This window comes from Exophiala oligosperma (genome assembly GCF_000835515.1).
Source record: "Exophiala oligosperma strain CBS 72588 unplaced genomic scaffold supercont1.2, whole genome shotgun sequence".
Classification (NCBI taxonomy): domain Eukaryota; kingdom Fungi; phylum Ascomycota; class Eurotiomycetes; order Chaetothyriales; family Herpotrichiellaceae; genus Exophiala; species Exophiala oligosperma.
Genome location: NW_015622819.1, coordinates 1573515 through 1597635, shown reverse-complemented (window position 1 = coordinate 1597635; position 24121 = coordinate 1573515). Strand labels below are relative to the sequence as shown.

Genomic DNA, 24121 nt, shown 5'->3' with positions numbered 1-24121 from the left:
ACCAGAGTGAACACTGTGACTTTTTGTCAAGAGAGTTTGAACACGGTTCCGCATTTTCATTGGCCATCCGAGCTCCGATAGAATATGCTCCGGGTGCTCGTTTTCCAGAAAGAAAAAAAAAGGAAAGAACACGACACCAACAGGACTTGAACCTGTGCGGGCGAACCCTTGGAGTTTGTTAGTGGAATGTTTGAACAGACATAGTAGAACTGGCTTACCATGTGATATCGAAACTGATTGCACTTTGCGATGCAAATGGTTCTAGTCACACGCTGAAATGTCGTTAGAACACGGATCGACGTAATTACGGCTGCAACTGCTTACCCTTAACCACTCGGCCATAGTGTCTACAAATGACGCCCATCAGACGCCATTGTTGAGACAATTTTGTCTAGTCAAGACTTATATACTAGTATCGAATCTGTGGGGCCAAAAACTTTGTTCTCGGCTACTTTGCCCAGTCGTTCCGGGCACGCTAGGTGTCGGCTCACTTTGCCCACAGGTATTTAAGACCTTGGCATCGTAGAATCTCCGAGTACTGAAGATGAAGTTATGGCTGGTTGAACGGGGAATCGAAATTGTTGTTTTGACCAAAGGGGCCAGCTACGACTGACAGGCAGGTCATATGGAATTTCATGTCCCCCAGAAAACTGCCTTGTAAATGAGGCAGAGCATCTACTCGTACAGTAAACGGCCTTCTTTTGAATCCGCTCCTTTACGATCTGCCTTACTCAACTTAGTGACGATGCACTTGAAGGAAATATTGTCTACTCGTACCTCTACTGATTCCCTTATGGTCTGACAATCTTGCATCCTCCCTCAGTACTGATAAATGCCGGTGGATGCAGGATGTGATCAGTGATCACCATCTGTTTCTCAAACCGAAACAAATATACAACCAGGACGTCAAAATGACGCATCCAAAGACCATAACTCGCGACGACCCCAAGGTAAACTCCAACTCGCTACACGAGTACCACATTGCCAAACGCGGTCCGCAAAATGTCCCAGAGATTGTGATGGCACGTCTCGAGCCAGAGAGACAAAGAACGGCAAAGAATCCCGGGCATTCCTACGCCCGGACGGACAATATCAGATTCGACTTTTACGACCAAAAGGTGTCCAATGCGCCGTTTGGATACGAGCAGTTCGTCTCCTTGCCGCCGAATTACGACGAGCTGAAGGAAACCCAATGGCCGCTCATTCTGTTTTTGCACGGGGCGGGCGAATCTCAACGTGGCGGCAACGAGTCCTTTGTGTCGATCAGACACGGCATACCGAAGGTGATTTTATGTTATGACAAACTCAAGTCTGCACCGGACGACGACGAGGATACCCCGGCAATCAACATCCCTCGAGCTGAAAGGCTGCGCAAAAGCAAACAAACCACACAAGGCGACAAGTCGTCCGAACCAGTACCAAAACAAGTGTGCACTTTGGTCGCGGAGAGTTTCATCACGGTGACGCCCTCGCTCAACATGGACTACGGGTACGGATGGAACGCGTCGATCTTGACGGCTTTGCTGGACGAGATTGTACACCGGCACCGCGTCGACCTCGACAGGATCCACGTCACTGGCTTCAGCATGGGAGGGTACGGCACGTGGGAACTCGCGATGCACACACCCCGTCGCTTCGCCACCGTCGTGCCGATTTGTGGAGGAGGGGATGATCTCAGAGTCGTCCATATCAAGCATATTCCTCACTGGTGAGTTTGTTCCTCGTACAATCGAGTTACATGTGACTTTCAGAAGGTCCCACTCGGCGGAAATGTAGGTATGGACACAAGCACTAGACTCCCCTGGTTGATGGACCGTAATATTTCTAGGATTCACCATGGCGATCTTGGCGACATTATCCCTGTCAACGCGTCGACTCGAATGGTCGAGGCACTTGAAAAGGTCGGCGCCAAAGAGGTCGAGTTTACGAGGTACCCGGACTTGATGCATGACAGCTGGACCGAGGCGTACAATAACCCAGAGGTGTACCGGTGGATGTTGGAGAGAAAGAGGACCGTGAAAGGGGACGAGGAAGGAGTGCCTGATGAAAATAAAGTGATTCTTTCAGTAGAGATATGAGTTGCTGGATAAACAAACGAATGCTTTCATTGTCCATGGTATCATGGATGACTCTGTCTCATAGAACTCGGGCATTTTCCCCATATTCCCCATTTCCTACTTTTCCACTTCCCAAATGGTAAACCCGTATTTTTGAACCCGAAAATAACTCAACTCATTCAACAACACCTTCCAGTATTCAGAAAAACAACGACAACTACCCCCCTCCCACTGTCCTTTCAGAGGGTAAGACTTCCTTCTCTTCTTCACATGTTCCATGGAGAACGTGTACGTCGACGACCATTGACCATCAATCTCTGCCCTAATCCGCTTGAACACAACTCTGTCTCTCACAAAATGGAAATGAAATTGTTCATTGTGACTCGAGGACGATAGTAAGTTCGCAATGGGCGGCAGCACCGACATGTGCGTGAGCGTCGCGGACCGCCTCGTGGACGACGATAGTCATAGTCGGAGCCGAGGTCAGAATCGTAGTTGGAAAAGCTGTGATTCCTGTCAGCCCTTGGGAAACCCCCCATCAGATGCAGACGATCAAGACTTGCTCATAATCAGACTCTGACACGTAATCATCACCATAGTCATCATAGATGATGGGCCGTCGAGGCGGAGGCGGAGGAGGGGGAGGACGTCTGCGTCGTTCTGGGATGGCGAGTGCAGCGAGACGGACCCGAGGGCCATAAATCATGGTGGCCGGGTCCAAGTGTCCATTTCGTGCTATGGTGACGGGGCGACCTCTGAAGAATTGATCAAAGATGTCCATGGTCCAACTTCCCAGATCTTGGTATCGTGGGGAAGATTGTTCCTAGCGCACTTGTACTCTGGTGTAGCTGGACAGCAGTTGTGGCAGATGTTGATACCTGGATGTACCCGGGAGTGAATGGATGTTCTTATAAGCCCAACCCGGCGACAGGGTTGCTTCGTTTGGGGTGTCGATTGTAATCAGACTGTGGTTTGTAGACAAACAAGATCACAAGTTGGATAACGGTTGAGATCGCATTCGTGTACGAGGAGGAGACAAATGATGAATGAAAAAACAAAACAAACACTTGGGTGGTATTGGTGTAGTTGTCCTCGGTCGACCACGCGTATGTGGGAAGCAGATGAACAACCACTCAACACGCACTGGCCGTTCAGCAAAACAGCCTTTCCAAGACTGTAACATTTCCTTCTCGGGATGTGAGCAGAGATGGAATCGGGGCTGGCACGGGAGGCAAATGTTCCATCCTAATTGTCCCTTTGTCCTTCGCGAACGTTTACCTACCTGAGGTCAAAATACCCTCTATCTGCATTTTTGCCTGATGTCAAAGTATTACAGCAGCCTAATGAGATTGTTTGCTTGATGGGCATTTTCATATTTGCCCAGTGTTCTGGTTACACCAAGGGTCACCTGTGTCCCCAGGCATTGCTTCAAGTACTTTCAGGGACGAACGAGTCAAACTCTGAGATTAACTTGAGGCTGGTGGTTGGAGAAGTCAGAGATTGCCAATAGCCTTCTGTAATAGATTCGGAGGGGGCCCCAATGGCAGATGTGAAATGCCCTAGGACACTGCTCGTATTATCAGTTTGATGAGATTGAAAGTCAAGAAGAAGGGGGAGGTCGTCAACTGTCAAGGGTCGAATGAAATCCCACGGGTGACCAAACTACCAAATTGGAGGCGCAGCGGCTCTAGGCACCGGTAACGTCACTCTCCGAGGCACGCGATAAGACAATTTCCATGTCCCAAAAACCGACCTTTACTCACTAGAAGATTGGATTGCTCTCGAACCACCAAAGCATACAAGAATATGCAGCAAAAATGGGAAATTCTCAGAGCGCGCACAAGATCTCAGCGCAGGACAAGTAAGTACCTACCTACACTTCCCGCTAAACTCGACCTGTTTACTTTGGATGAGGAGTTGATTCCCATTCGCACCGCACCGCACTGCACTCTCCTTAATAACTGCGTTGTATGACACAATACTAAGCCTCTCTTTGGGAGCAGGGCGATTCTAGACATGAAAAACCAACGCGACAAACTACGTCAATACCAGAAACGAATAACGGTGATAACGACCCGCGAGACCGAAATTGCCCGCGAATGCCTGGCCAAGGGCGACAAACCCAAAGCCCTCCTGGCGCTGCGCCGTAAGAAATACCAAGAATCCCTCCTGTCCAAGACGGACGCACAACTCGAGCAGCTCGAGCAGCTGACGAGCAGCGTCGAATTCGCGCTGGTCCAGAAAGATGTGCTTTTCGGGCTGCAACAGGGCACCCAGGTGTTGAACATGATCCACAAAGAAATGGGCGGGCTCGAAGGGGTGGAAAAGATGATGGCCGACACGGAAGACGCGCGACGCTATCAAGAGGAGATCAGCGAGGCCTTGGCGGGCCAGATGTCGAACGAAGACGAAGACGAGGTCGAGGATGAACTCGAGGCCATGGAAAGGGAACTTGCGGGCGTGGCAAGTGCATTGCCCGACGCACCCAACAAGACCGTCTTGGGAGAGGCAACACTACCTGATGTGCCGCAGACGGAGCTGGAGAGATCACAGAAACAAAAGGAACGGGCCAAACAGAGACGCATCGCTTTGGAGGCAGCATGAAATGCATGCATCATGGCGGAGAATGATCACAGAGTCACTCCCTTTTGTTCTATTGACTCTCTATGGGGCTATGGAAGCAACAAGGAGAAGAAGAGGATTCTTAAAGTATGCCCATGGATACCCGCCACCACCGGATTTCGCATCATCGATCGTCGTCGAAGAGTGCCATCGTTCCCTTCGCAAGGCACGATCAGCACTTTCATACCAGGGCAAGCATACAACCAGAGGCAAAAGGGCTACTACTGTCCCGGCATGGATCGATTGACATTAGTCAATCCCTGAATCAACTTGTGGTCTTGTGGGTTCGCCGCAGCCTCGTACAAGACGCTGACGGGTTCGCGGTTGAGAGCCATGAAATCGCCCTTGAAGCCGAGGTAGGCTATCCTGGTGACATCCTCGTCGCCGCCGGAGTGGTTGTCCTCGAAAAAGAGATTGACGGAAGTCGTGCCGCTCCAGAGAGCTCGGTTCAAGGGGATCTCGGCCACGTCGTTGGTTTTGGGAAGTGTCAGCATCTGAGTCGGGGCCAGATCGGAGGCCATGCCGAAATCCATGTCGTCGCGGTTGCGAAAGAGTTTGAGCGTCATGGGCGCCGAGTCGGAGTCTGAGGTTCTGATGAGGATGGAGTAGAGTTTACATGAACCGGAAAACGGGACGTGCATGAGGAGTTGCTCGTCGGCGTCACTTTCTAGGATGGGGGTTTCGTTCATCCGCTCGTCCCAGGTCTTTTGGACGATGGAGGCACCCGAGCGAGGTTCGGCCTCGTTGAATGTGATGATACCTTCAAAGTTGATTTGTTTGTAGAGGTTAGATTGAAGAGCCGGTTCTAGATCGTGTGAGTGGTCGTGTCCATCGCCATGACCGTGTCCGTGGTCGTGACCATGGCCATGATGATGGTGATCGTGAGAAGACATTGTCTCGTTTTTCTTTGGATTCTCTTTCAAATGCAATCTTGATATTTGTTACAACCTGAATGTTCTAGCATGGTTCAGCGATGGTAGAGGTGTTCTGGGTATCTTAGGGATTGGGTGAACATGTGCATAGAAGATTGCAGATTCCTTATCTGTCTGTCAACCATGAATCATTATTGTTCTACAAGAGGTTTATTCTTCAGAGGTTGTTACAGCCATAGGTTACACGACATTCGAAGGGGGGGATACAAGTGAAGTCATTTTGCAATACAGTCGCCGCTTTTGATGTCACGTCGACGTCAGTGTGAGTCGACACAAAAGCAGCATGAATAGCATCACCTGAGTCCATCAGAACCTAATGACATGGAATTTCTCCTACTACAACACATGGTACCGTTATAGTCTTCCATTGAAAACATGCTCGCAGAGTACATGGCAACTGAACAGTCACGTCCGTTCAGCCAGTGTTGACAAAAGACAGTGATCTCAATCAGTAGGCTACCTGAAGTTCAAGCATCCTACTCCTCAACAGCCCAGCAAGTACCGCTTGAATGCCAATCACCAAACCAAGCCCGACACATATGGTGGAGGTTTTACGTGGATGAACCCACCCTACGTTCCCTTCGTACGCACTCGCAAGGAACAACACAAGGTCAGAGCAACCATGAAACAGAACCAGCACTCCCAGAATTTGTGGCAGTGACATCGGTATTCCTCGCACGTCCCTCGCCAACACGTTGACGCCGATGAGAGCTGCCGTCATGGAGTGCCCAGGGATTCCAACGAGCGTTCTTTCCAGAATGGTGATGGCAAGTTTGAGAGGTGATTCGTTGTTCTCGTATGAACCGTACACGTATGCGATGTTCTCGATCGTCGCGAAGCCGACGCCGGCCGCGGCAGGAATGACCAGGTAATCTCGGTCGTGGGTGACGGTGCCGTATCTGGAGGCGCACATCAATGCCAGGTATTTGAGACCCTCTTCGATCACGCCGGCCATTACGAAACAGAAGATGACCAGAAAGAATCTGTACGACCACCGCGAGGACATTTCTCGCCGCTTAGCACGGTGGGCCGCATCTTTGATCTTGTCTTCCGGCATGGTGAATTCCTTGATGTATTCTTTTGCATTTTCGCGAAATATGATGAATGCCACGAGATATGAGAGGATGCCTTGGGCGGTCATGGCCATGGCCATCCCTATCGTGCCAGTGATGAGGTAGGCCCCAATGAGAGTGCTGAAATCGGTCTTATGGGTTGTCGTCTGGCTTTCCCAGCTCCAGAGCAGCGCAGTCGGCAAAAGGAGTATGCATGTCATGACTGGAAAGATGAGGGAGTCTGTCGAGAGCCTGGTCGACGCCATGGTATTGTATGAGGAGCAAAGATGGTGTGCAACGATCAAGCAATTCGAAGATTGGGTCTGCAAAGAAGTTGGAATGCGCTTGTACGAGCAGAGACAGGACTTTGGGTGTTGTACAAGTAAAAGTCTTTGAATTCAAGATACAAGTCGAGGACAATCCATCATATGTATCGAGAAGGAATGGCTTCGACCCGATCTGTCCGTGGTTCCACTTTGGGTTCTGCGAACGCTTTCCTCTTCGTAGCCGTGTTCGTGATCGTATTCGTGGTCGTAAAGGACCCACCCTTGAAGTGACAGCATCCCTACTAGTTTTGATATCCCCTTCAACTGGAATGATGTGTCCCATGTGCACTTGACGCATCAGGATGCAGCTTTAGACCTATACTGTCGGACTCTTTCTTGCGCCAGTGTAACTAGAGCTTTCATTTCGGGGTCTGTGAGATTGGCCAATTTGGTCCTCACAAGCTCGTCTACAAGGAGACCTCCGTAGCTCCGCGCCCACCAAGCCTGATGGCCGGATTTTTGGCAGAGAACTCCCCAGTACATCAACAACAAAAGGGAGGTGGTATCCCCTGATTTGATGGCTTTGATATAGTTATCTCCGGCCATGTTGAGCCAACCCAAAGTATATCCGCTGTAGGTTTCATCCGCACATTTGGCGAAACACTCTCGAAGCATCGACAGAGCCTTCTTACAGGTCTCCCACAAGGAAATCTGATTGACTCGGTGTTCGTACGCTTCATTGACCGTTGACCCAATCCTAGCTTCGTTATAGTCACTCAATTTCGAAAAGGCGCTTTCGATTTCTGGGTCGAGCGTCGTCAACGGCAGCTCCTCAAAAAGCTTCAATCGACTGATGTATGGTGAGTTTGCCAGGTAATCGGCGTTCCGCCCGACAATAGCCCAAACCCCTTCTAGCAGCTCAAAGTGTGTGATGGTGCTTTGAAGAATGTCGTTACCGCCCAGGTTCAGACTGGAGGCCGCGTCCGGTTGGGTCTGAGCCGAAGCCAGCGCGAGAATCATGATCATTAGGGAGAAGCAAAGCATTGGCTCGATGGTCCCGGGAGGGGCATGGTCTAGGTGACGCCTGAAGGCGCTGATCGATCGCGTCTGAAATTCGAACGCAGCATCGACATAACTGTCGTTGTCGTATGTGGCGGCAATCTCGAAGGCAGTCACCGCGAAAATCCCATCTAGTAAGAAGTCAAAGTGTAGAGCCATTGCCGGTACTTTCGTGCGCCAGAAATAGTCATCCTCGGCGACCGGGGTGCACATGCTCTTGTACGTGGTGGTCGAATATCTGTTCATGAGCTGAAGCTCGAAGAACCGCTTATCAAGCTGGCCCGGGAACAGTGGCGGTTCATCCTCTGAGGGGCGAGAATCGTGTTCGGGTGACCGGGTTGATCTCTGTGCTTGTATGGGAGCGGTGATCGGCTTTGGGGGTTTCTTGCTATCGCGTTGAACAGGAGATTGAGTCACTGTTGTAGCGGCAGCGTATACGCACGGAGTCCCTCGGATTCGACAGGGTTTGCAAGGCGGGCCATCCTCTGAACAACGAACATGTCGTTGTTTGCAAGTAACGCAACCTTGACGCGACTTTGTGTGGGAGCGTCGTGGGGCCATTGCAGGTGTAAGAAATTTTGCGCGTAGGACGGAGTTGTTCTAGTCGCGGCTTCTTGGTCACTTTGAGACTAAACATCAACGAAAGTGCCACAAGTGCTTCATTATCTATGAGCATTGATCGAGGAAGTAAGAAACATTCAGAGGAGAGGGAGAGATCATAAATCGTTCTCGACGGCTTACGAGCACGAACACGAATACGAGTACGAAAATGGCGCTTTCTTCCCGCTAGTGGCAAGGCTAGTTTTCCCGCTAAGGCCCCAAAGGGGAAGACGAAGGAGAGTCATTTACTCCGTACTCGTATCTCAAGGAGCATCGCTCATTGTCAGGATGGATAGTTCTTCCTTGTAGCTGATGGTTCTTGTGCAACTTGAGCCTGGTATCAAGTATAGTGCCGCAAATATGAGCTTGGTAGGCCAAGTGTATATGAGGCTCGAGAACTGTAACATCGGTTTCTTCACTTTTCTCTTACTCCTACCTAACCTAGAGACATTGACAACCAAGTACTCAGGATCTTCCTCTCACATCACAAAAGCCACTATGTCTTTCCTAAAATCTCCCTCAAGGCGATTGTTCCTCGCCAATGAATTCAATGGGCAACTTCAGCGACAACCAATGCCCATCTGTGTATCGTTCAAGCCGCAAATTCGCACCGTGAGCCAGCAGGAACCCAACCTTCGAGGAAGGAGGCCCGGGCCCAAGAACGATCCATCATATCCTTCATTCAGTTTCGCTGGTCTGGGCGCCTCTCGGACAGTTAGGGTTACCGTCCTGGCTGCTCTCGGAGTCCTGGGCACCTTAGAGACAATTTTTTGGGCAAAAGCGTTGTGGCGTTACTTCTACCCGAGCACCGAAGCCACCAGTGAAGATGAGTGAAAAACGATACCAAATAATATTCCATTCCGATCCTATCCAGTCAGCTGTGTCGAAGCTTGAACCATAAGCTGCAGATCAACACTTTTTCGACCATGTCAAACCAAACCAAAATTGCAACGACTGCTCCCTGAGAGTATAGTGCAAGGCAAGCTCAGCCTCATATCACCTCACAAATCTCATGAGGGCCTTGGCCGAACTCTTGTTCATCGGCATCGTCTTCATTGGAGCTCGACAATTGCGCATCGACAAGACCAATGGGATTCGGAAGCAGTCCATGACAACGGCATCCTAGAACTGCGTGTCATGATTCGTAAGATACTAAAGTGGGCAGATGCCGAAGGGATGCAATGGTCGATAAGACTGATACGAGGGAGAATCCAAAAGTCGATGCATAGAAGGAGTTGCAATACACAAACCATTGCTCACTTTCCCCACGGAAGCGTTGTTACACCTGCATGAACAGATTGCAGGTGCATTTTGCACATCGAAGTATACGTATGATACGTTAGAAGACTGCTTGGTCGGACCGGCTTGACTTTTGGGAAAGTTGAGAGCTGAATGAATGTATGCTTCGATATACAAAATGTCAAAGCCATGGTGGGCACGAGTTCGCACAACAAAGGTGTTTTCTCTAGACACAACATGAACCCAAAAATGTCTCCATTTGCATCTGGCAACATCAAACACTTGCCATACCATTGGGAAACCTTGGGGTCGAGAACCATCGGATAGTAGCTTTCCCGGGATCGAAACCTCCCCGTGGTTGGAGTAGGAATGTAGGACCGTGAAAAGGAGTTTCAACCCCAAAGACGGCAGGTTCTGTTCGTTCGCGTAACAAATGTCCAACTTTGGACAGGGCCAGTGTATGGGAGGGTATTGAATTTTTCCAGTGGTAACATTGCTGAGCATGTAACAGAATCTCTTCGGAAGGTCTATAATTCCACCGGGAAATGCACGTCGCCCAATCTGATGTTGTGAATGGTACTTAGAGCCCTGAGAGAAAATCAGGGACAGCTCACAATACTGTCACGTGTGGTGTGCAACTTGCTGACGATCATCGCTACCTTGATGGACTAGGATATGAACGCCTGTGAACAATCATTTTGAAAAATAATTCAGGATTGAAGATAGTCTGCACTAGAAGCGTGGTCGAGGAACTCCAAGTGGGAGTACTCCGTACTAAGGTCTCTTCGATGACTTCGCTGTTAATTCTGGCCTCGAGCCCATCGGTGAATCCGATCGCGGAGTGACTAAAGGTCCTTGGCCGTCGACGAGGGGCGAAATTGGGATTGTTATTGCGGCTCTGCGGAATCTTTTGGATAAACGTAGTACTTCGAAAGGAGTACGCGTATGTCTCTTGACCTCGATTCTGACAGGGTAGTGGCCGGATGGGGCTGAATATAGACTGAACATCTCAGTACACCTTGCATGCAACAGACCCGATCAAATGCCGTTTTCGTAATGTATGCAAATGTTCTGGGTTTCGGCTGCGTTGAGAGTGTTACGATGCCATTGTTAGGAAGATTTCGCCAAGTTGCCCCTAGAGCTGGGCGATGCAGAGAGCCTCACGGATAGTTCCTCGGCGGCCCCTTTCCGGGCTTCAAACACTTATCATTGTCGAATGAAGTTTCCGAAGCCCGATCATTGGGACGAACCGGGCCTTTGGCTGCATAGGGTCGCCAGCTTTCCTTAAATTGTTTCAGAGGCGTTGCAAGCCACGACTGCGTCCTGGGGGCTGAAATGTGAAGATCCATAGATTTCACAGTCAAGATCTGGAGGGCCCTGAGTAACAATTTCGTGACGGTGAACCACGCAAATGTACTATGCAGTACATTGCATCCACAACTATCCACACCTTGATCTGCATCTGTCGTGGCGGCTGCAAGGTATTACTGTTCGTCGTTGGTATTGATGGGCTCATAATCGGGATTTCCCGACCATTTTAGCGATAAGGCCCTCCACGGTTGTACCAAGTGCAAGCCTTGTATATTTTGGGGGAATTAGACTATGGCGACTAGCGAGACTGTGTTGCAGTTTCGAGTTTTCCTAACCCCCCTTACTTCTTTTTTGGGCTTTGTTTCATTGTTCAGCATCCATGGGGTATTCATTTATTCGAAGGCATTTCCCACACTGAGGCATGCTTGTACTTTGGGGCATGTGATGAATCATCGCCTCAGGGTATGTTCATCAAGCTAGAGGGCTGATGATGAGATGAAAGGTCCACTTTGCTCAGCCGGAATTTGGTCCTTGGCTCTTTGAGCCCCAAAATACGGAGTCTCTTGTATCAACTCGTATTTCAGCGACCGCGTGTATGAGGAGGGGTTGGGATAGAACCTAGCAGCACCGACACTGGCTGCCAGGTCACTTGAGGACTCCAAAGGTCTTATAACAGCAGTCGCCCTCTCTGACCCGTGTCGACGATCAGCTTCATTTCTGCTTGGTGCACAAAGCATCATGAGAGTCTTCCATCTTGTTTTTGGCAGCACTTTACTGCTCGCACCTAGCTATGCCCAGCAAACCAACCACACACAAGAATTCGTCGGATGGCAGGAGTCCCCGAATGTTAGGGGTACAATGGATATTATCTGGACTTGTCTTGTGAGTATCTTTGCAGGCGTTTAGCCGTTCATCCTACAAACGGCATAGGTACTTAATGCCCGAGAAGTCCCGTTAACATGTCGTAGTTCACCGTGTTCATTTGCGTGTGGACTGCTGTTCATCTGAACGTTCCTGCACCACCTGGTACTGATAGTGCCATTGATTTGTGGCTGAGAAGGATCAAATGGGGTCAGTACACTTTCGGGCACAATCTTCTCTGCACCAAAACTAATCATGTCCAAGTCGGTAACTGTTGCATTGTACCGGAAATCGTTATGATGCTGGCCGCTGGCCAATGGTCGTTTGCTCGTTCTTGCTGGCGCGAAATGAGAGACATTCTTGCCGAACAAGACTCGCAAGTGATCATGGAGAGAGGTGATATGCCCGTCGTGAAGACGGTCACCGATCCTGTCGTCAGCGTGACCGCCACTCCACCTTCACCCCCAGCGATCGATGGCGACGAAATTCAGATGGTAGAGATGAGCCGACCAAAGATGCAACGCTCCGAGACCTTCGCGGAAAGGGAGGAGAGAGAAGACGATGAACGATGGACCTTGCGTCACGGTCAGTCTTGTATGTGACTTTGAGGTTTATGCTGATGGAGGGCCAGCTTTCTTTGCCAATATGGGTGGCTTCCGGCTCAAGGAGCAGGGAAACCCAGCACCTTACCTCATCAATGCGAAACACATCAATTATCTTGTGCGCAAAGGGTACATAGATCTTCCCACAATCACTACCCTCGAAATCAACGACCACTCCAAATCCGACAGCCTAGCTAAATTTCTGGCCATCATGCAAGTCGGTTGGCTTGCCGTCCAGGTTATAGCCAGAGCGATCCAGAAGTTGGAAACAACACTGCTCGAAATTACGACCCTCTCTTTCGTCGTTTGTACCATGGGCAGTTTCATTGCCTGGTACCGAAAGCCTTATGATGTTCAGACATATGTCTTGCTTTCAATGAAACATGGGTATACTGTCAACGATATCGACCTGACCTTCACGGACCAGAAAGACGCAAAACACCGAAATCTGTTGGAGGAATACCAATCCGAGCATCCTTCGAATGAATGCAAGATTCTCAATGAGCGTGGACAACTTGTTGCACCATATACCAAGCTCGACATCATCGACGATGGGGAACCTACCTTTACCGGCACCTTCACCGACAAATATCGAAAGTATTGGGGTGGTCAAGTCGGCAATCCGAACAGAATCCGAAACGACCGTCTCCCGATAATGGAGCACCGAGTGACTTTTATTATTGTGAGTTTTGTTGCAGTATTTGGTCCTTCCTCCAGTCTATGCTAACCGACGTGATCAAGGCGGTCATCACATTCGCCTACGCAGGTCTCCACGCTGCTGCCTGGAACATCCCCCTTCCAACGAATATCGAACAGTTACTCTGGCGCATCTCATCAATCGTTATGCTTGGTTGTTGCGTGGCGTGGTTCGGCATGGACCATTTCCAAGAATATCGAATCAACAAGAAAGAGAGGGAAGGGATAGTTGATCGAGATTCGATCGTCCCTTGGTGGAGGATACCAGCGTCCATCTTGGTGGCCACCGTCTACGGCCTGAGTCGCATATATGTACTTGTGGAATCATTTGTAGCTCTCCGGTCGATGCCAGTGTCGACATACCAGCAAGTAGACTGGGGCAAATGGGTTCCTCATATATGAGAGGCCTCGATGCGATGACGATATAATGGCAACGTTGACGATGACAAGTTTGACAGGATATAAGACGGACAGGACACGAGAAGGACCAGAGTTCGAGGCGCTGTGGCGTTTCAGGTTGGTGATTCTTTTATATTTGAGATCTTGACTGGGCTTGGCGCTCAAATCTGCCAACATCGACCTTTCTATTGAATATTTATCAGGTATTGTGTCTCACCACTTTGCGCATGACTCGAGCTATGCTTGATGATACCATTTTGTTGGCATCCTCTGATTCTAATCATGCATCCATTCGTGACCCGCCACTTCGCTCGATGAACGAGTTCAACGAAAGCCCAGAGTTTATGGACGAGTTGCTCCGACGTGAGCCACTTGGAAGGACTAGCACTCGATGACTGATGACTGAACAACAGCTAAAGGGCTGCTCAAAGACATGATCGTTAATGTATGAAGCTCGCTCAAGGGTAAAAACTTATCGCCATGTGCCACAAGTTTCATGGAGTGCCGCAAAGTTATTAGAGCTCAAACTTCTCCCCTCGTTGGTTCGGTGGACACCAAAGCGCAGGATAGACCCTCGAGAAGATCCTGTCGCACATATAAAAATCAACGGTAGGCTCCCACCCTTTCAACCGCGTAAGTCCTTGATTGTGTCGTTGTCATTTCACAGCACAGCAACCCTACCTTGCTTGACCTACCCATCGATGGCAAAGCCACCTCCGACTTCCATAGACGACATGGCAAGAACAACTGTGAGATCAACCATGATGTGGTATCTTTCTTTCCTGGCTCCCCTCGCAATAGCCTTCCCCCTGTTTCCGATCAAAACTACTACACCAGAATCATGTACACAGATGCGTGCCTCAGAATGGCGCCAACGAAGCATATATCAGATTGTCACGGACAGGTTTGCCTTACCAGATGGGACGACTCCCGAACGTGGGCTTAGAGAACACTGCGGGGGAACTTGGAAGGGTATTGAGAACCGCTTGGACTATATCGCTGGAATGGGATTCGATGCTCTTTGGATCAGTCCAGTCGTACACAATCTTGAAGAGAATACAACTTGGGGCTATGGTTATCACGGATATTGGGCAGATGACCCTTTCAGACTCAACGACCATTTTGGCACGGCGGAAGACCTACGAAGTCTCTCGGATGCACTACACGCCCGAAACATGGCCTTGATGGTGGATGTTGTTATCAATCATCTTGGGATAAATCAACCTCCGGATCAGCTCGATTATTTGCACTTTCCCGAGCCGTTCAACAGCCCCGACGCCTTCCACCCGAACAGCCCCATCAATTACAACAACCAGAAATCAGTGGAAGACTGCTGGTTGGTCGACGCGCAGCCTCCACTACTGGCCGATGTCAACACCGAAAATCCTGATGTTTTGGAGGCAATAGTCAGAAGCGTGGTCGATCTCGTCCAGCGCTACTCCATCGATGGCATTCGACTTGACACTGCAAGACACGTACCACAACGCCATCTTGAACGATTCCAAGAAGCCGTCAACGTCTTTGTGACTGGCGAAGTCCTGGACGGAGAAGTCGAATATGTTGCACAATATCAAAGGTCGATGGACAGTGTCCTCAATTACCCTTTATATTTTGCCATCAACGGAGTGTTTGCTGGAAATGCCACATTCAGTACTCTACAAGATGTCATCAATCGCGAAAGAGCCTCGTTCTTGGATACCACAGTTCTCGGCAACTTCCTGGATAATCATGACCAAGCTCGATTTGCGAGCAAGACAGGCAACAACATCGCCCAAGACATGAACGCTTTGACATTCATTATACTCGCCCCTGGGATTCCAATCGTCTACTACGGATTTGAGCAACGACTTCACGGAGACAAAGATCCCGAAAACAGAGCGCCCCTTTGGAGTGTAGGATATAATACCGACGCACCCCTTTATAAGCTGATCGCCAAGCTTCAAGCCATCAAGCATATCGCCAGGTCGAGTGATATTATGTCTCTCTTCGATGAAGACCTGGGACAGGTTTTGGCAATTTCAGATACGACATTGGCTTTTCAACGTGGACCACTCGTGACAGCCGTCAGCAAAGCTCAACTGGACGACGACAACAACAGCAGCAGTAACAGCACGGGGCTTCAGCTTCCTCGGTCCGCTTTCAACGAGGGAACTCAACTGATCGACCTGATCAGCTGTGAAGCCACCACAAGGGCAGGCGTCGATGGATCATTCACTGTTTTACACAACACGAGCTCCCCAGAGATTTGGGCATCAAGAGAACTTGCTGGTGGATTGTGTTTTTGAGAGGAGAGGTAAAGGGGTGGTTTTAAAGCGAAACAGTTATTGCATGTATACTGAATTATCACTCTCGGCAAGGCCATGTCTGTCTCTCAATTACTGATCAAAGGTTTGAAAACCGAAATGCGTGCTCTTTCTAGTTCAATGCTTCGTATGAGTGCTCGTTATTCATTGACATGTGGCTGCTGTTCGAATTTCATAGAGCTCCAAGCGAACCTCGGCCCCCCGTTTGGAAGATGCGACCGCGACTCTCCAAGGGCTTTCTTTCATAGGGGCTCAAGAGGTTTGGACCAATCACTAACAATCTCACCGCCTCGAAACAACCCACGTCCACCCCTCCAAACCACCAATTCACCCGATTGATGTCACAGTTTTGCGTTTCCCTCGTCTAAGCCTCGCAGGCTAAGTAAGTTAGTCAAAACTGGATTGGTGAGAGAGTTCGGAGGAAAGAAGAAGAAGAAGAAGAAGAAGAAGAAATAGCTATTCTTTTCTGGAAATGTTGCGTGACACCGGAGAGTCGTTGAGAAAAGCAAGAAACGTTGCGCAAGCCGAAAAGTCGAGAGAAAACGAAAGACTACGTTTGACAGTTGTGATATCAATACAAAATAACCTGATGAAAAAGGGTGTCACCCGCCAATGCTGAAATGATACCGAAGATACGCTATGGACAAAATCACTTCCGAGGCATCATATCTCACAACGGGAGTCGTTTACACCGCGCTACCATGTCTGATCTTGCTCCTTGCGACATTCTGGACACGGCGACGAAAAAGGGTCAAGGTACGAGAGGATGAGCTTTTCTTACCTACTGCACGGTATCAAATTGCTATTTCTTGTTCCATCTGTGGCCTTGATCCCACATGATGCAGATGTGCTTGCTGCTGAAACATTTCCTTGAAATCAAATAGGACCTCGCGGCATTTGCTGCTGCGCATGGATGCCGACCGGCACAAAAGCACCTATCTAATCCCTGGTGGCCACCGTTGGGACTTGACAAGTAAGTGAAGTGGGCAAGAGGAAACGTCCAAACTTCTTGAAATGTTATAATCCGTACTCACCTACTTGTCAGAGCACTTCCCACAATCAAAGCAGATCGGGCTGGTCGTTTGCCTCCTTTCATGCTCCAAGAGTTCGAGAAACATGGACACACTTACACTCAACGCGTCAATGGGCAATTGGTGGTGCTGACTAGGTCACCGGCCAATGTCCATACCATTTGCAAGTACCGGTTCAAAGGTACGACCATGTCTTGTTCCTTTCTTTTATTCGTCTGGTTTGCGAAGGGGGTTTTTTCAAGCTGATCAAGAGTGACTGGGATAGATTACGAGCTGGGTGCCGACCGTGCAGGTAACTTTCGACCGTTGATTGGACACGGGATCCTTTCCCTGGATGGAAGGGAATGGACGAGGTCTCGAGCCATGCTAAGGTGAAAGGAACTCCTTGACATCACTTCCAAGTACCTCTCTTTTGGCTTCGTGCATGTGTCTGACGAGGTGATATATTTGATAGACCTCATTTCAATCGCAGCATCGAGCAGGACTTTGTTCGACTCGAAGTTCACGTGCAAAGATTGCTGGGTAGATTGAAGGCGAACGATCACGGCCGGGCGATTGACATTGCAGACTTACTGCTCAAGCTGAGCACTGATTTCGCGACGCAGACGGTATTCGGTCACTCGACCGACACTTTGGTGTTTGACATGAAGCACTGGTCCGGGGAACAGGACAAAGGGAGTGCGGGCGAGTTCTCGACGGCCCTGGGCCACGCTTTGCACATGCTGGGCCAACGAGGTCAACTGCTCAATTTCTACTGGCTTCGCGATTCGCCGCGGTTCCGGAGATCGTGTCGAACCTGTCGGGCGTTTGTCGGTAGATACCTGACGGAAGCAATGTCGGGGCGGCGGTCCGGGGCTTCGAACCAAGCCAAAAAATCAGAAGAAGAGGAGGGCCAAGTAACAACAAGCTCCCAGGGCGCAATTTCATTCATGCACTCTCTCGTCGCCAAGGAGACTGTCCCGACGGGGGTGATGCGAGACCAGCTCCTCTCGTTGCTCCTGGCGAGTAGAGACACGACGGCGTCGTTTGCCAGCTGGGTCGTGTACGCACTGGTCAAGCATCCCCGGGTGATCGCCAAGCTTCGTGGCGCCATCCAGACTCGTCTCCCACATGGCACGGTGCCCGGTGCGGCCGACATCTCAGCCTTGACTTATCTACGCCACGTCCTGAACGAGACCATGAGAATCTTCCCGGTAGTGCCCTTGAACGGGAGGACCGCCCGCGTCGACACCGTGCTCCCCGAGGGAGGCGGCGAGGACGGTCAGAGCCCACTGTCGGTCCCCGAGGGGACGAAGATAGGGTTCAACATTTACGCCCTGCAGCACCGCCGGGACATCTTTGGCGAAGATGCGGATGACTTCCGACCCGAGCGATGGGAGAGTGATGGTGCGTCGGGAGACTTTGAAGGTGCTTTTGCTCCCTTCATTCTCGGCCCTCGGGTCTGTTTGGGTAGTGAGTTTTCTTTTTTTGGTTGCTTCTGTTTACTGACTCCACCAACTGAATAACTGGAAGTATGGGCTGACAGTGGCTGGAAAAAAAAACTTAGAAAACATGGCCATGATGACAGTGTCTTACTTAGTTGTGCGACTATTGCAAAGTCTCGAACGGCTAGGCCCGGCCGAGGCTCCCGAGTCAACAGTCCGTACGAAGGTGACCAACACGAGCAACTGGCCCAGTGAGGAGACTCGATACGATATGGAGGATGGAGCTACGACGTTTGGTATTGGAATCACCATGGCACCTCGGGATGGTGTGTGGGTTAAGATCTGAAAGCGGCTGCTGTTCATGAATCGTCAAATTTATCCGACGTCGAAGTTGGAACGAGCCTCACAATAAACTGCACCGGCCGTGATCCAAAAGTTTGGGTGAGAAATGACATTGTTGTTTGTTCGGGCCACATGGCACTCGCCTGGGGCGTCCCGAAAGTACCTTTTAAACGAGGCCGAATGGAGGAAGTTTCCAGGTCCTGATATAGAACAGAACTAAGTGGGCAAGCCCGGGAAACTTAAAAACCCAGGCTCTAAGCGTCATGTTTGGTTCTCACTAGGCGTGGTTACACCTTTGAAAAAGAGCGGTGGTGTAGCCTAGAAGTCTTGGTATGAAGTACCGCCAAGGCCTTCCCGGCGTCTTTAGGCCTACCTAGGCGTAGCTATCATAGCCCAAACGAGCTGCGTAACGGCATGTTGGCTTGCATCATAAATGGGGCTCAGATTCGCTCTGGGGGGGGAAGGGGGAGGTTCGCCTAATAACGCCTTTATTGTCTTCCAGATGGAGTTTGTTTGTCTCCGACGTCAAAACCTACAGCCTGTACTCGTACTATCGAGGCTGGGCGCCTTGTCTAGACCTTTAGGAGTGTGTTTTTGCAAACGTTGTCTCAGAGTATACTTCGTACCGTAGGAGGGCCCTGGGTTCTGGTGTCACAGAGGGTGATCAGAATGGGGACAATAATAATATTGTCGAGGTCTGCGTGATACGGATGTTCTCCGTCGGTCTTTTATTGCGAGCCTCTCGACCAGAATGGCGTGCTTACGGTAGTGATATTCATAAAGCACCTCAATAGTTCAGCCAGCCTTATTTCAAACTCCCGACTTCCCGACTTTCTCGTGTCCACAATTCCATGTTGATGGAAATCCTGGAGGATCTTTGAACATTTCCAATAGTTCCCACAACTCCCAAGCCAAGGGAAGAGATTGGCTTTCTGACATGAGCACAAGCCCCGGGGTGTCCTTACTGCTAACATATTCCTTCTGAACCCCTCCCTTTAAAAGGGACAGAACCGAGTACGCTGATCGAATATATTCTTAACGGACTCCGTACGACACCCTCCTCAAAAATTCCAAACTACGAAACGTTTCATACCATCACTCTTCATCGTCAGTTTCGTACTCCAGCCTCTTTTGTTTTGGTCGGGTTTGTTCACCTTTATGGATAGTGGGGAAAGAAATAAAATAGAACCTTGAGCCTGAGAGTCTGGCCACTGAGTCCCCGAGCCCAGGCAACGAGAAGTCAAAACTTGGGCATATCGTCGAACCCCCGCACTCGAACGACTGCACCACCATCCAACCAGCCTTGTGATTTTTTATTTTTACTTGCGAACCGAGACGCCGTCGACTAATAAGTGCTCGGTTGCGCTGATCAGTTGATGACGTCTCCAAGCTTCTGCTGCGCCTAAATTCGTTGACGTTACCGCTCCATACCTCAGCGAGCTAGGAAGACGAAACGAATTGCGACAGCGTCTCGAACCATCTCCACCATCAGACTACGACTACGTCTACCATTGACGTCGACGTCAACGACAGCACCACCAGCACCAGCCCAGTGGTCCCTCTTTTCCCTGTCCAACGCTACGAAAAAGGTGTAACTACCAAGGTATAATAACCTTGGGTTCCTCATGGCCGCATACCTCCTCGGCATGGTCTTGTGAGTTTTGACATTCTCAGACGCTGCACCAGACCATCTTCTTCTTTTGGTTCCCACCTATTTTCCAACTCGCTGCGGACTTGTTCTTTTTTTTCTGTGCAAAAGATGATCAAGCAACTGATGCATTTATTCTTCAGTACCGGTCTTTCATCCTCACAAGCTTCCGATGACGACTTCTTCAATGAACCCTCGACGATGAGGCCGCAGATGACTGCTGCGGCGGCTAAGAATAGCAACTCGAGCGACGGTTCCAGCTCCAACACCGGCACCACCATCATGTCGTCATCACTTTCGACCACACCGTCCGCAACCACTTACCAGGTCATCGCGAAAGGTCTCCCTGGTGCCAAAGTTCACTATGCAGCTTCAAGCGCGTGAAAGGTCTTTGCACCCCACAGAAAGGCCGATTGATTTCAATCCGGTCCTTTCTCCCTCTCCAAAAAAGCGTGTTGAATGGCTCCGAAATCCTACAATGGCTCTCTGACAACGCCATGTTTTTGAGCCCTCGGACTCCCTTCCAGCACAAAACGGGGACCGTCTGTCGAGACAATTTGACTCAGCTCCGGGAACCGAGGTGATTCGGGGACTCCGTACCATGAGGATGAAACTTTGGCTTGCAACGTGTCCCACTCAAGAAACTCACGAGCATCATCGAATGGTCCGAAGGCGAACACTCGTCTCCGGTCAATTACTCGGCATGAAGCTTCCCCAAAAATTGCCGCTGAAGCGTACAACAATTATCACGGAAGACTTTCCACGGGGTATTGGCGTTGTCGATCGCCCTCGTTTGACGTGCCGCCAAATCTTGCAAAGCCGCCTATAATCCCTGGGACGGTACGAGAGTACACGTAACCACCAACGTCAGCCCGCGTATCCATTTTTTGGGTCTATTTCCGGGGGCTGCAACTGCCCATGAGAGAAAGAGAGTGACGCGTACTCATGCAATTGCCCGTATGAAATGCGCAGATGCAGTCCAAAAGGCACACTGCTCAAAAACGAGCGAGATTCAATTCTCCGTGATGAACGTTCCAAGGACCCAAGGAGATCTCCCATCCTGCCGATATCCGAGTTGACAGGCAAATGAGACACCGCGAACATCTACAATGCCCTCGACGAATTGTGTCTGAACGCAAACGCAATCCAGACAGAATTTCAAAAGTCACCTCTGAGGGCTGAAATCAAACGACGCAATAAATTTCTTGGGAGGCTTTGAACAACGGTACCCATCTTTCGGCCAGACCTCTCCGTCACTCTTCCAGAGGCACGACGATGAAGATGCCGAGTTACAGTTGCTGTTCACTCCGTATAATCATTATTATTACGACCGATTACGAAGTTCATGACCACATTTTGATGAAAGCTTCGGGGAAATGGATGGCTTTTTTAGCCTAGAATATAGAAATGGCAATCTAACTTAACTGATTTGGACAATTAAACCGCCTATCTAAATAGGGACCCAAGCATGATTGATTTTCCTTGCTTCTTACCTAAAGCCCTTCCCAAATATTAACTCGCTTGATGATCCTCCGCCGTGCTCGACGCCAGAACTTGTACCTTGTATGGGGAAAACAGGCCAAACTCGGTTCATTTCCACTTCCTGGCAGTACAACCATCACCACGGTCGTTACCATACTCGTCATACGTTGAACAATGTTGTGTGCTCGGCTCGCGCCGGTACGTCAGGGAGTCCTTTGAGTCGAACTTTTTTCTTTCTGCCATCTTGTTTCTATGAGGGAAACCTGGTGTGCTGATAACCACGACACCGTGTCGGCGTACATGTCAATTTCGACATTGTGTGACCGATCACTGGACGGCCTCCCCTCGTAGACTAGGTATTCGAGTCGGGGAAGACCAGCACGACACTCTTCGGCCTGCACAGTTCCTCGGGGAAATAACAGAACGGTCCGACGGGCCCGTCCATTTCGTGGTCAGACTGCGTCCACAGTCCAAACACGCCTCCGGACTTGATCCCCCCCGGTTGGACGCCCTCGAGCTGCCACTGATCCCGACCGCTGTAGCTGATGATGAACCGCCACCGCACCTCCCTGTTCCCCGGCACGAGCCACGCGCACCCGCGTACGGAGATGACGGGCATGTGCGTGCCGGCCTGGCCGCGGGACTGGCCGCGGGACAGGCCGCGGAAGTACAACGGTGGAAGATCGTGCGATACCGGTAGGGCAGTGTGCAAAGACGAATCCTCGGCGAGGGAGGCGTCGAGCTCGAGGTCCAGCCTCATGAGGTCGCCGCACGCCTCGGGTTCGTCGTCCAGCGTCGGACGGGGGCCGGCCCGCATCTCCCACGCATTGTAGGCAAACAGGTCCGAGTAGTCGAGGAAGGCGTACGTGCCCAGCCACGGCCCCGTGACCCTGGCCCAGTCGTGCGGCACTTCCGGGCGGCGGAACGTCCGGTGTGGGATCGAAAAGGAGAACCCCTGGGGCATGAAGATGGGGTCCCCGACGCACATGGAAAAGTTGCGCGCGACGACGCTGTGGATGCCCTCGAGGAGACTCCAGTCCACGGTGCCGCTGCCGTCGCGCTTGAAAGGGCCGTAGTCGTTGTCGGGCCCGCTGAGGGACCAGTCGTAGACCTTGCGTCGTGCGGCGCCGCGGGCCCTGTGCTCGAGGCGTTCCCGCACCGTCAAACCGAACAGGACGTGCAGTCTGGACGCGCATTCGGGGCGGGAGACTTCGTTCTCGATCCAGGCCATGGACCTCGTCACGGGTCGGTGCGGCGAGTTGAGGACGGTGCCGGTGTCGTGGATCAGGCTCTCGAGACCCTCACGGAATGAGTCCGTGTCTGACAGGGCTCGCAGGTTGAGCGACAGATCCCTGCCGTCCACGTAGTAGAGGACCCCAGGGGCGAAGTCACGCGCGTTGGGACCGAATTTGGCCGTGTCGAGGATGCTGAGCAACGAGTCGATGTGGTCTTTGGCACGCCGCGTTTCGTCGGCGACGCACCATTTGGAACGGATGGCTCGGAGTGCTGATAAGCGGTTCACGAGTTCAAGGTACCAGTTGAACTGGGAGTCCTTGAGGAGGGAGGCTGAGTTGGGCATTAGAGACCAGGCATCTTTGGGATCATCAAATAAGTGCAGAAAAGCTGAACGCCAGAGGGTCTGGTTCTGGGGGCTGGCGAACCTTTGAGCTCGCTTGTTGGTTTGACTGAAGCGTATGATGTCTTGCGGCTGTAGGAAGGATAGAATATGGGCCAGGAGTTCCTGTGGGATTTCGAGGATTTTCATGGCTGGGGATGGTTCAGTTTACACCAAGAATGAAAGTGAGTAGGTAGGTAGGTAAAGGGCAGATCGATTGAGCGTAATGATGAGAGGACTTCGCACTTGATGATGATGATGATGAAGACGACACAATATATATATGACAGGCTCGTGATTGATGTACGGAGTAACTCAGTCCCGACTCCGGCCAGGTGCCTAGACGAGCGCCCCGTCATCCCCTGGAGGAGGTGATAATAAGTGATGTCTATCCCCTGGAGGAAGTGATAATAAGTGATGTCTATCCCCTGGAGGAGGTGATAGTAAGTAATGCCTGCCCCTCATAGTACGGAGTAGTTCGCGGAGTAAGGTACCTGGGCAGCCTCACCAGCCTCACCTTGGGGGATCTTTTTAGGGAATCTTGTACTTTGCATACTCACCAACTCGCAAAAGTCAGATA

At 50.7% G+C, this 24121-nt stretch overlaps 11 protein-coding genes across 11 annotated transcripts; 6 read left to right on the top strand and 5 right to left on the bottom strand.

Annotated features, from left to right (window-relative positions):
* Positions 1-560: 560 nt before the first annotated feature.
* PV06_02038 (uncharacterized protein) lies at positions 561-2145 on the top strand. Its single transcript, XM_016402681.1, has one exon. The coding sequence runs from the start codon at positions 843-845 to the stop codon at positions 1710-1712; it is 870 nt and encodes a 289-aa protein (XP_016266578.1). The 5' UTR covers positions 561-842; the 3' UTR covers positions 1713-2145.
* A 285-nt stretch (positions 2146-2430) lies between these two features.
* PV06_02037 (uncharacterized protein) lies at positions 2431-2838 on the bottom strand (the record flags this gene model as incomplete). Its single annotated transcript, XM_016402680.1, has 2 exons — positions 2431-2561; positions 2652-2838. 2 exons carry the CDS (start codon positions 2836-2838, stop codon positions 2431-2433), a joined length of 318 nt encoding a protein of 105 aa, XP_016266577.1.
* Positions 2839-3819: 981 nt separating this feature from the next.
* On the top strand, positions 3820-5623 carry PV06_02035 (uncharacterized protein). The gene is made up of 2 exons (XM_016402678.1): positions 3820-3918; positions 4061-5623. The coding sequence occupies exons 1-2, from the start codon at positions 3875-3877 to the stop codon at positions 4659-4661; spliced, it is 645 nt and encodes a 214-aa protein (XP_016266575.1). The 5' UTR covers positions 3820-3874; the 3' UTR covers positions 4662-5623.
* PV06_02036 (uncharacterized protein) lies at positions 4901-5572 on the bottom strand (the record flags this gene model as incomplete). The annotated part of the gene is made up of 1 exon (XM_016402679.1): positions 4901-5572. One exon carries the CDS (start codon positions 5570-5572, stop codon positions 4901-4903), a length of 672 nt encoding a protein of 223 aa, XP_016266576.1.
* Positions 5624-6059: 436 nt separating the features above from the next.
* Positions 6060-6929, bottom strand: PV06_02034 (uncharacterized protein; the record flags this gene model as incomplete). Its single annotated transcript, XM_016402677.1, has 1 exon — positions 6060-6929. The coding sequence occupies one exon, from the start codon at positions 6927-6929 to the stop codon at positions 6060-6062; it is 870 nt and encodes a 289-aa protein (XP_016266574.1).
* A 357-nt stretch (positions 6930-7286) lies between these two features.
* Positions 7287-8549, bottom strand: PV06_02033 (uncharacterized protein; the record flags this gene model as incomplete). The annotated part of the gene is made up of 1 exon (XM_016402676.1): positions 7287-8549. One exon carries the CDS (start codon positions 8547-8549, stop codon positions 7287-7289), a length of 1263 nt encoding a protein of 420 aa, XP_016266573.1.
* A 313-nt stretch (positions 8550-8862) lies between these two features.
* Positions 8863-10580, top strand: PV06_02032 (uncharacterized protein). The gene has a single exon (XM_016402675.1). The coding sequence runs from the start codon at positions 8901-8903 to the stop codon at positions 9420-9422; it is 522 nt and encodes a 173-aa protein (XP_016266572.1). The 5' UTR covers positions 8863-8900; the 3' UTR covers positions 9423-10580.
* Positions 10581-11876: 1296 nt separating this feature from the next.
* Positions 11877-13699, top strand: PV06_02031 (uncharacterized protein; the record flags this gene model as incomplete). The annotated part of the gene is made up of 5 exons (XM_016402674.1): positions 11877-12020; positions 12107-12209; positions 12264-12584; positions 12631-13283; positions 13343-13699. 5 exons carry the CDS (start codon positions 11877-11879, stop codon positions 13697-13699), a joined length of 1578 nt encoding a protein of 525 aa, XP_016266571.1.
* Positions 13700-14397: 698 nt separating this feature from the next.
* Positions 14398-15981, top strand: PV06_02030 (uncharacterized protein; the record flags this gene model as incomplete). Its single annotated transcript, XM_016402673.1, has 1 exon — positions 14398-15981. The coding sequence occupies one exon, from the start codon at positions 14398-14400 to the stop codon at positions 15979-15981; it is 1584 nt and encodes a 527-aa protein (XP_016266570.1).
* Positions 15982-16638: 657 nt separating this feature from the next.
* On the top strand, positions 16639-18800 carry PV06_02029 (uncharacterized protein; the record flags this gene model as incomplete). The annotated part of the gene is made up of 6 exons (XM_016402672.1): positions 16639-16755; positions 16884-16972; positions 17045-17211; positions 17296-17401; positions 17485-18482; positions 18610-18800. The coding sequence occupies 6 exons, from the start codon at positions 16639-16641 to the stop codon at positions 18798-18800; spliced, it is 1668 nt and encodes a 555-aa protein (XP_016266569.1).
* A 3046-nt stretch (positions 18801-21846) lies between these two features.
* Positions 21847-23829, bottom strand: PV06_02028 (uncharacterized protein). Its single transcript, XM_016402671.1, has one exon. It carries the CDS (start codon positions 23689-23691, stop codon positions 22279-22281), a length of 1413 nt encoding a protein of 470 aa, XP_016266568.1. The 5' UTR covers positions 23692-23829; the 3' UTR covers positions 21847-22278.
* Between the last annotated feature and the right edge of the window lie 292 nt (positions 23830-24121).

Bases quoted from the DNA above. Each gene is read 5' to 3' on its own strand.
- PV06_02038 (XM_016402681.1), top strand. From the start codon at position 843: ATGCAGGATGTGATCAGTGATCACCATCTGTTTCTCAAACCGAAACAA.
- PV06_02035 (XM_016402678.1), top strand. From the start codon at position 3,875: ATGGGAAATTCTCAGAGCGCGCACAAGATCTCAGCGCAGGACAA. The intron at 3,919-4,060 runs GTAAGTACCTAC...CTTTGGGAGCAG, and splicing joins AAGATCTCAGCGCAGGACAA to GGCGATTCTAGACATGAAAA.
- PV06_02032 (XM_016402675.1), top strand. From the start codon at position 8,901: ATGGTTCTTGTGCAACTTGAGCCTGGTATCAAGTATAGTGCCGCAAAT.
- PV06_02028 (XM_016402671.1), bottom strand. From the start codon at position 23,691: ATGAAAATCCTCGAAATCCCACAGGAACTCCTGGCCCATATTCTATCC.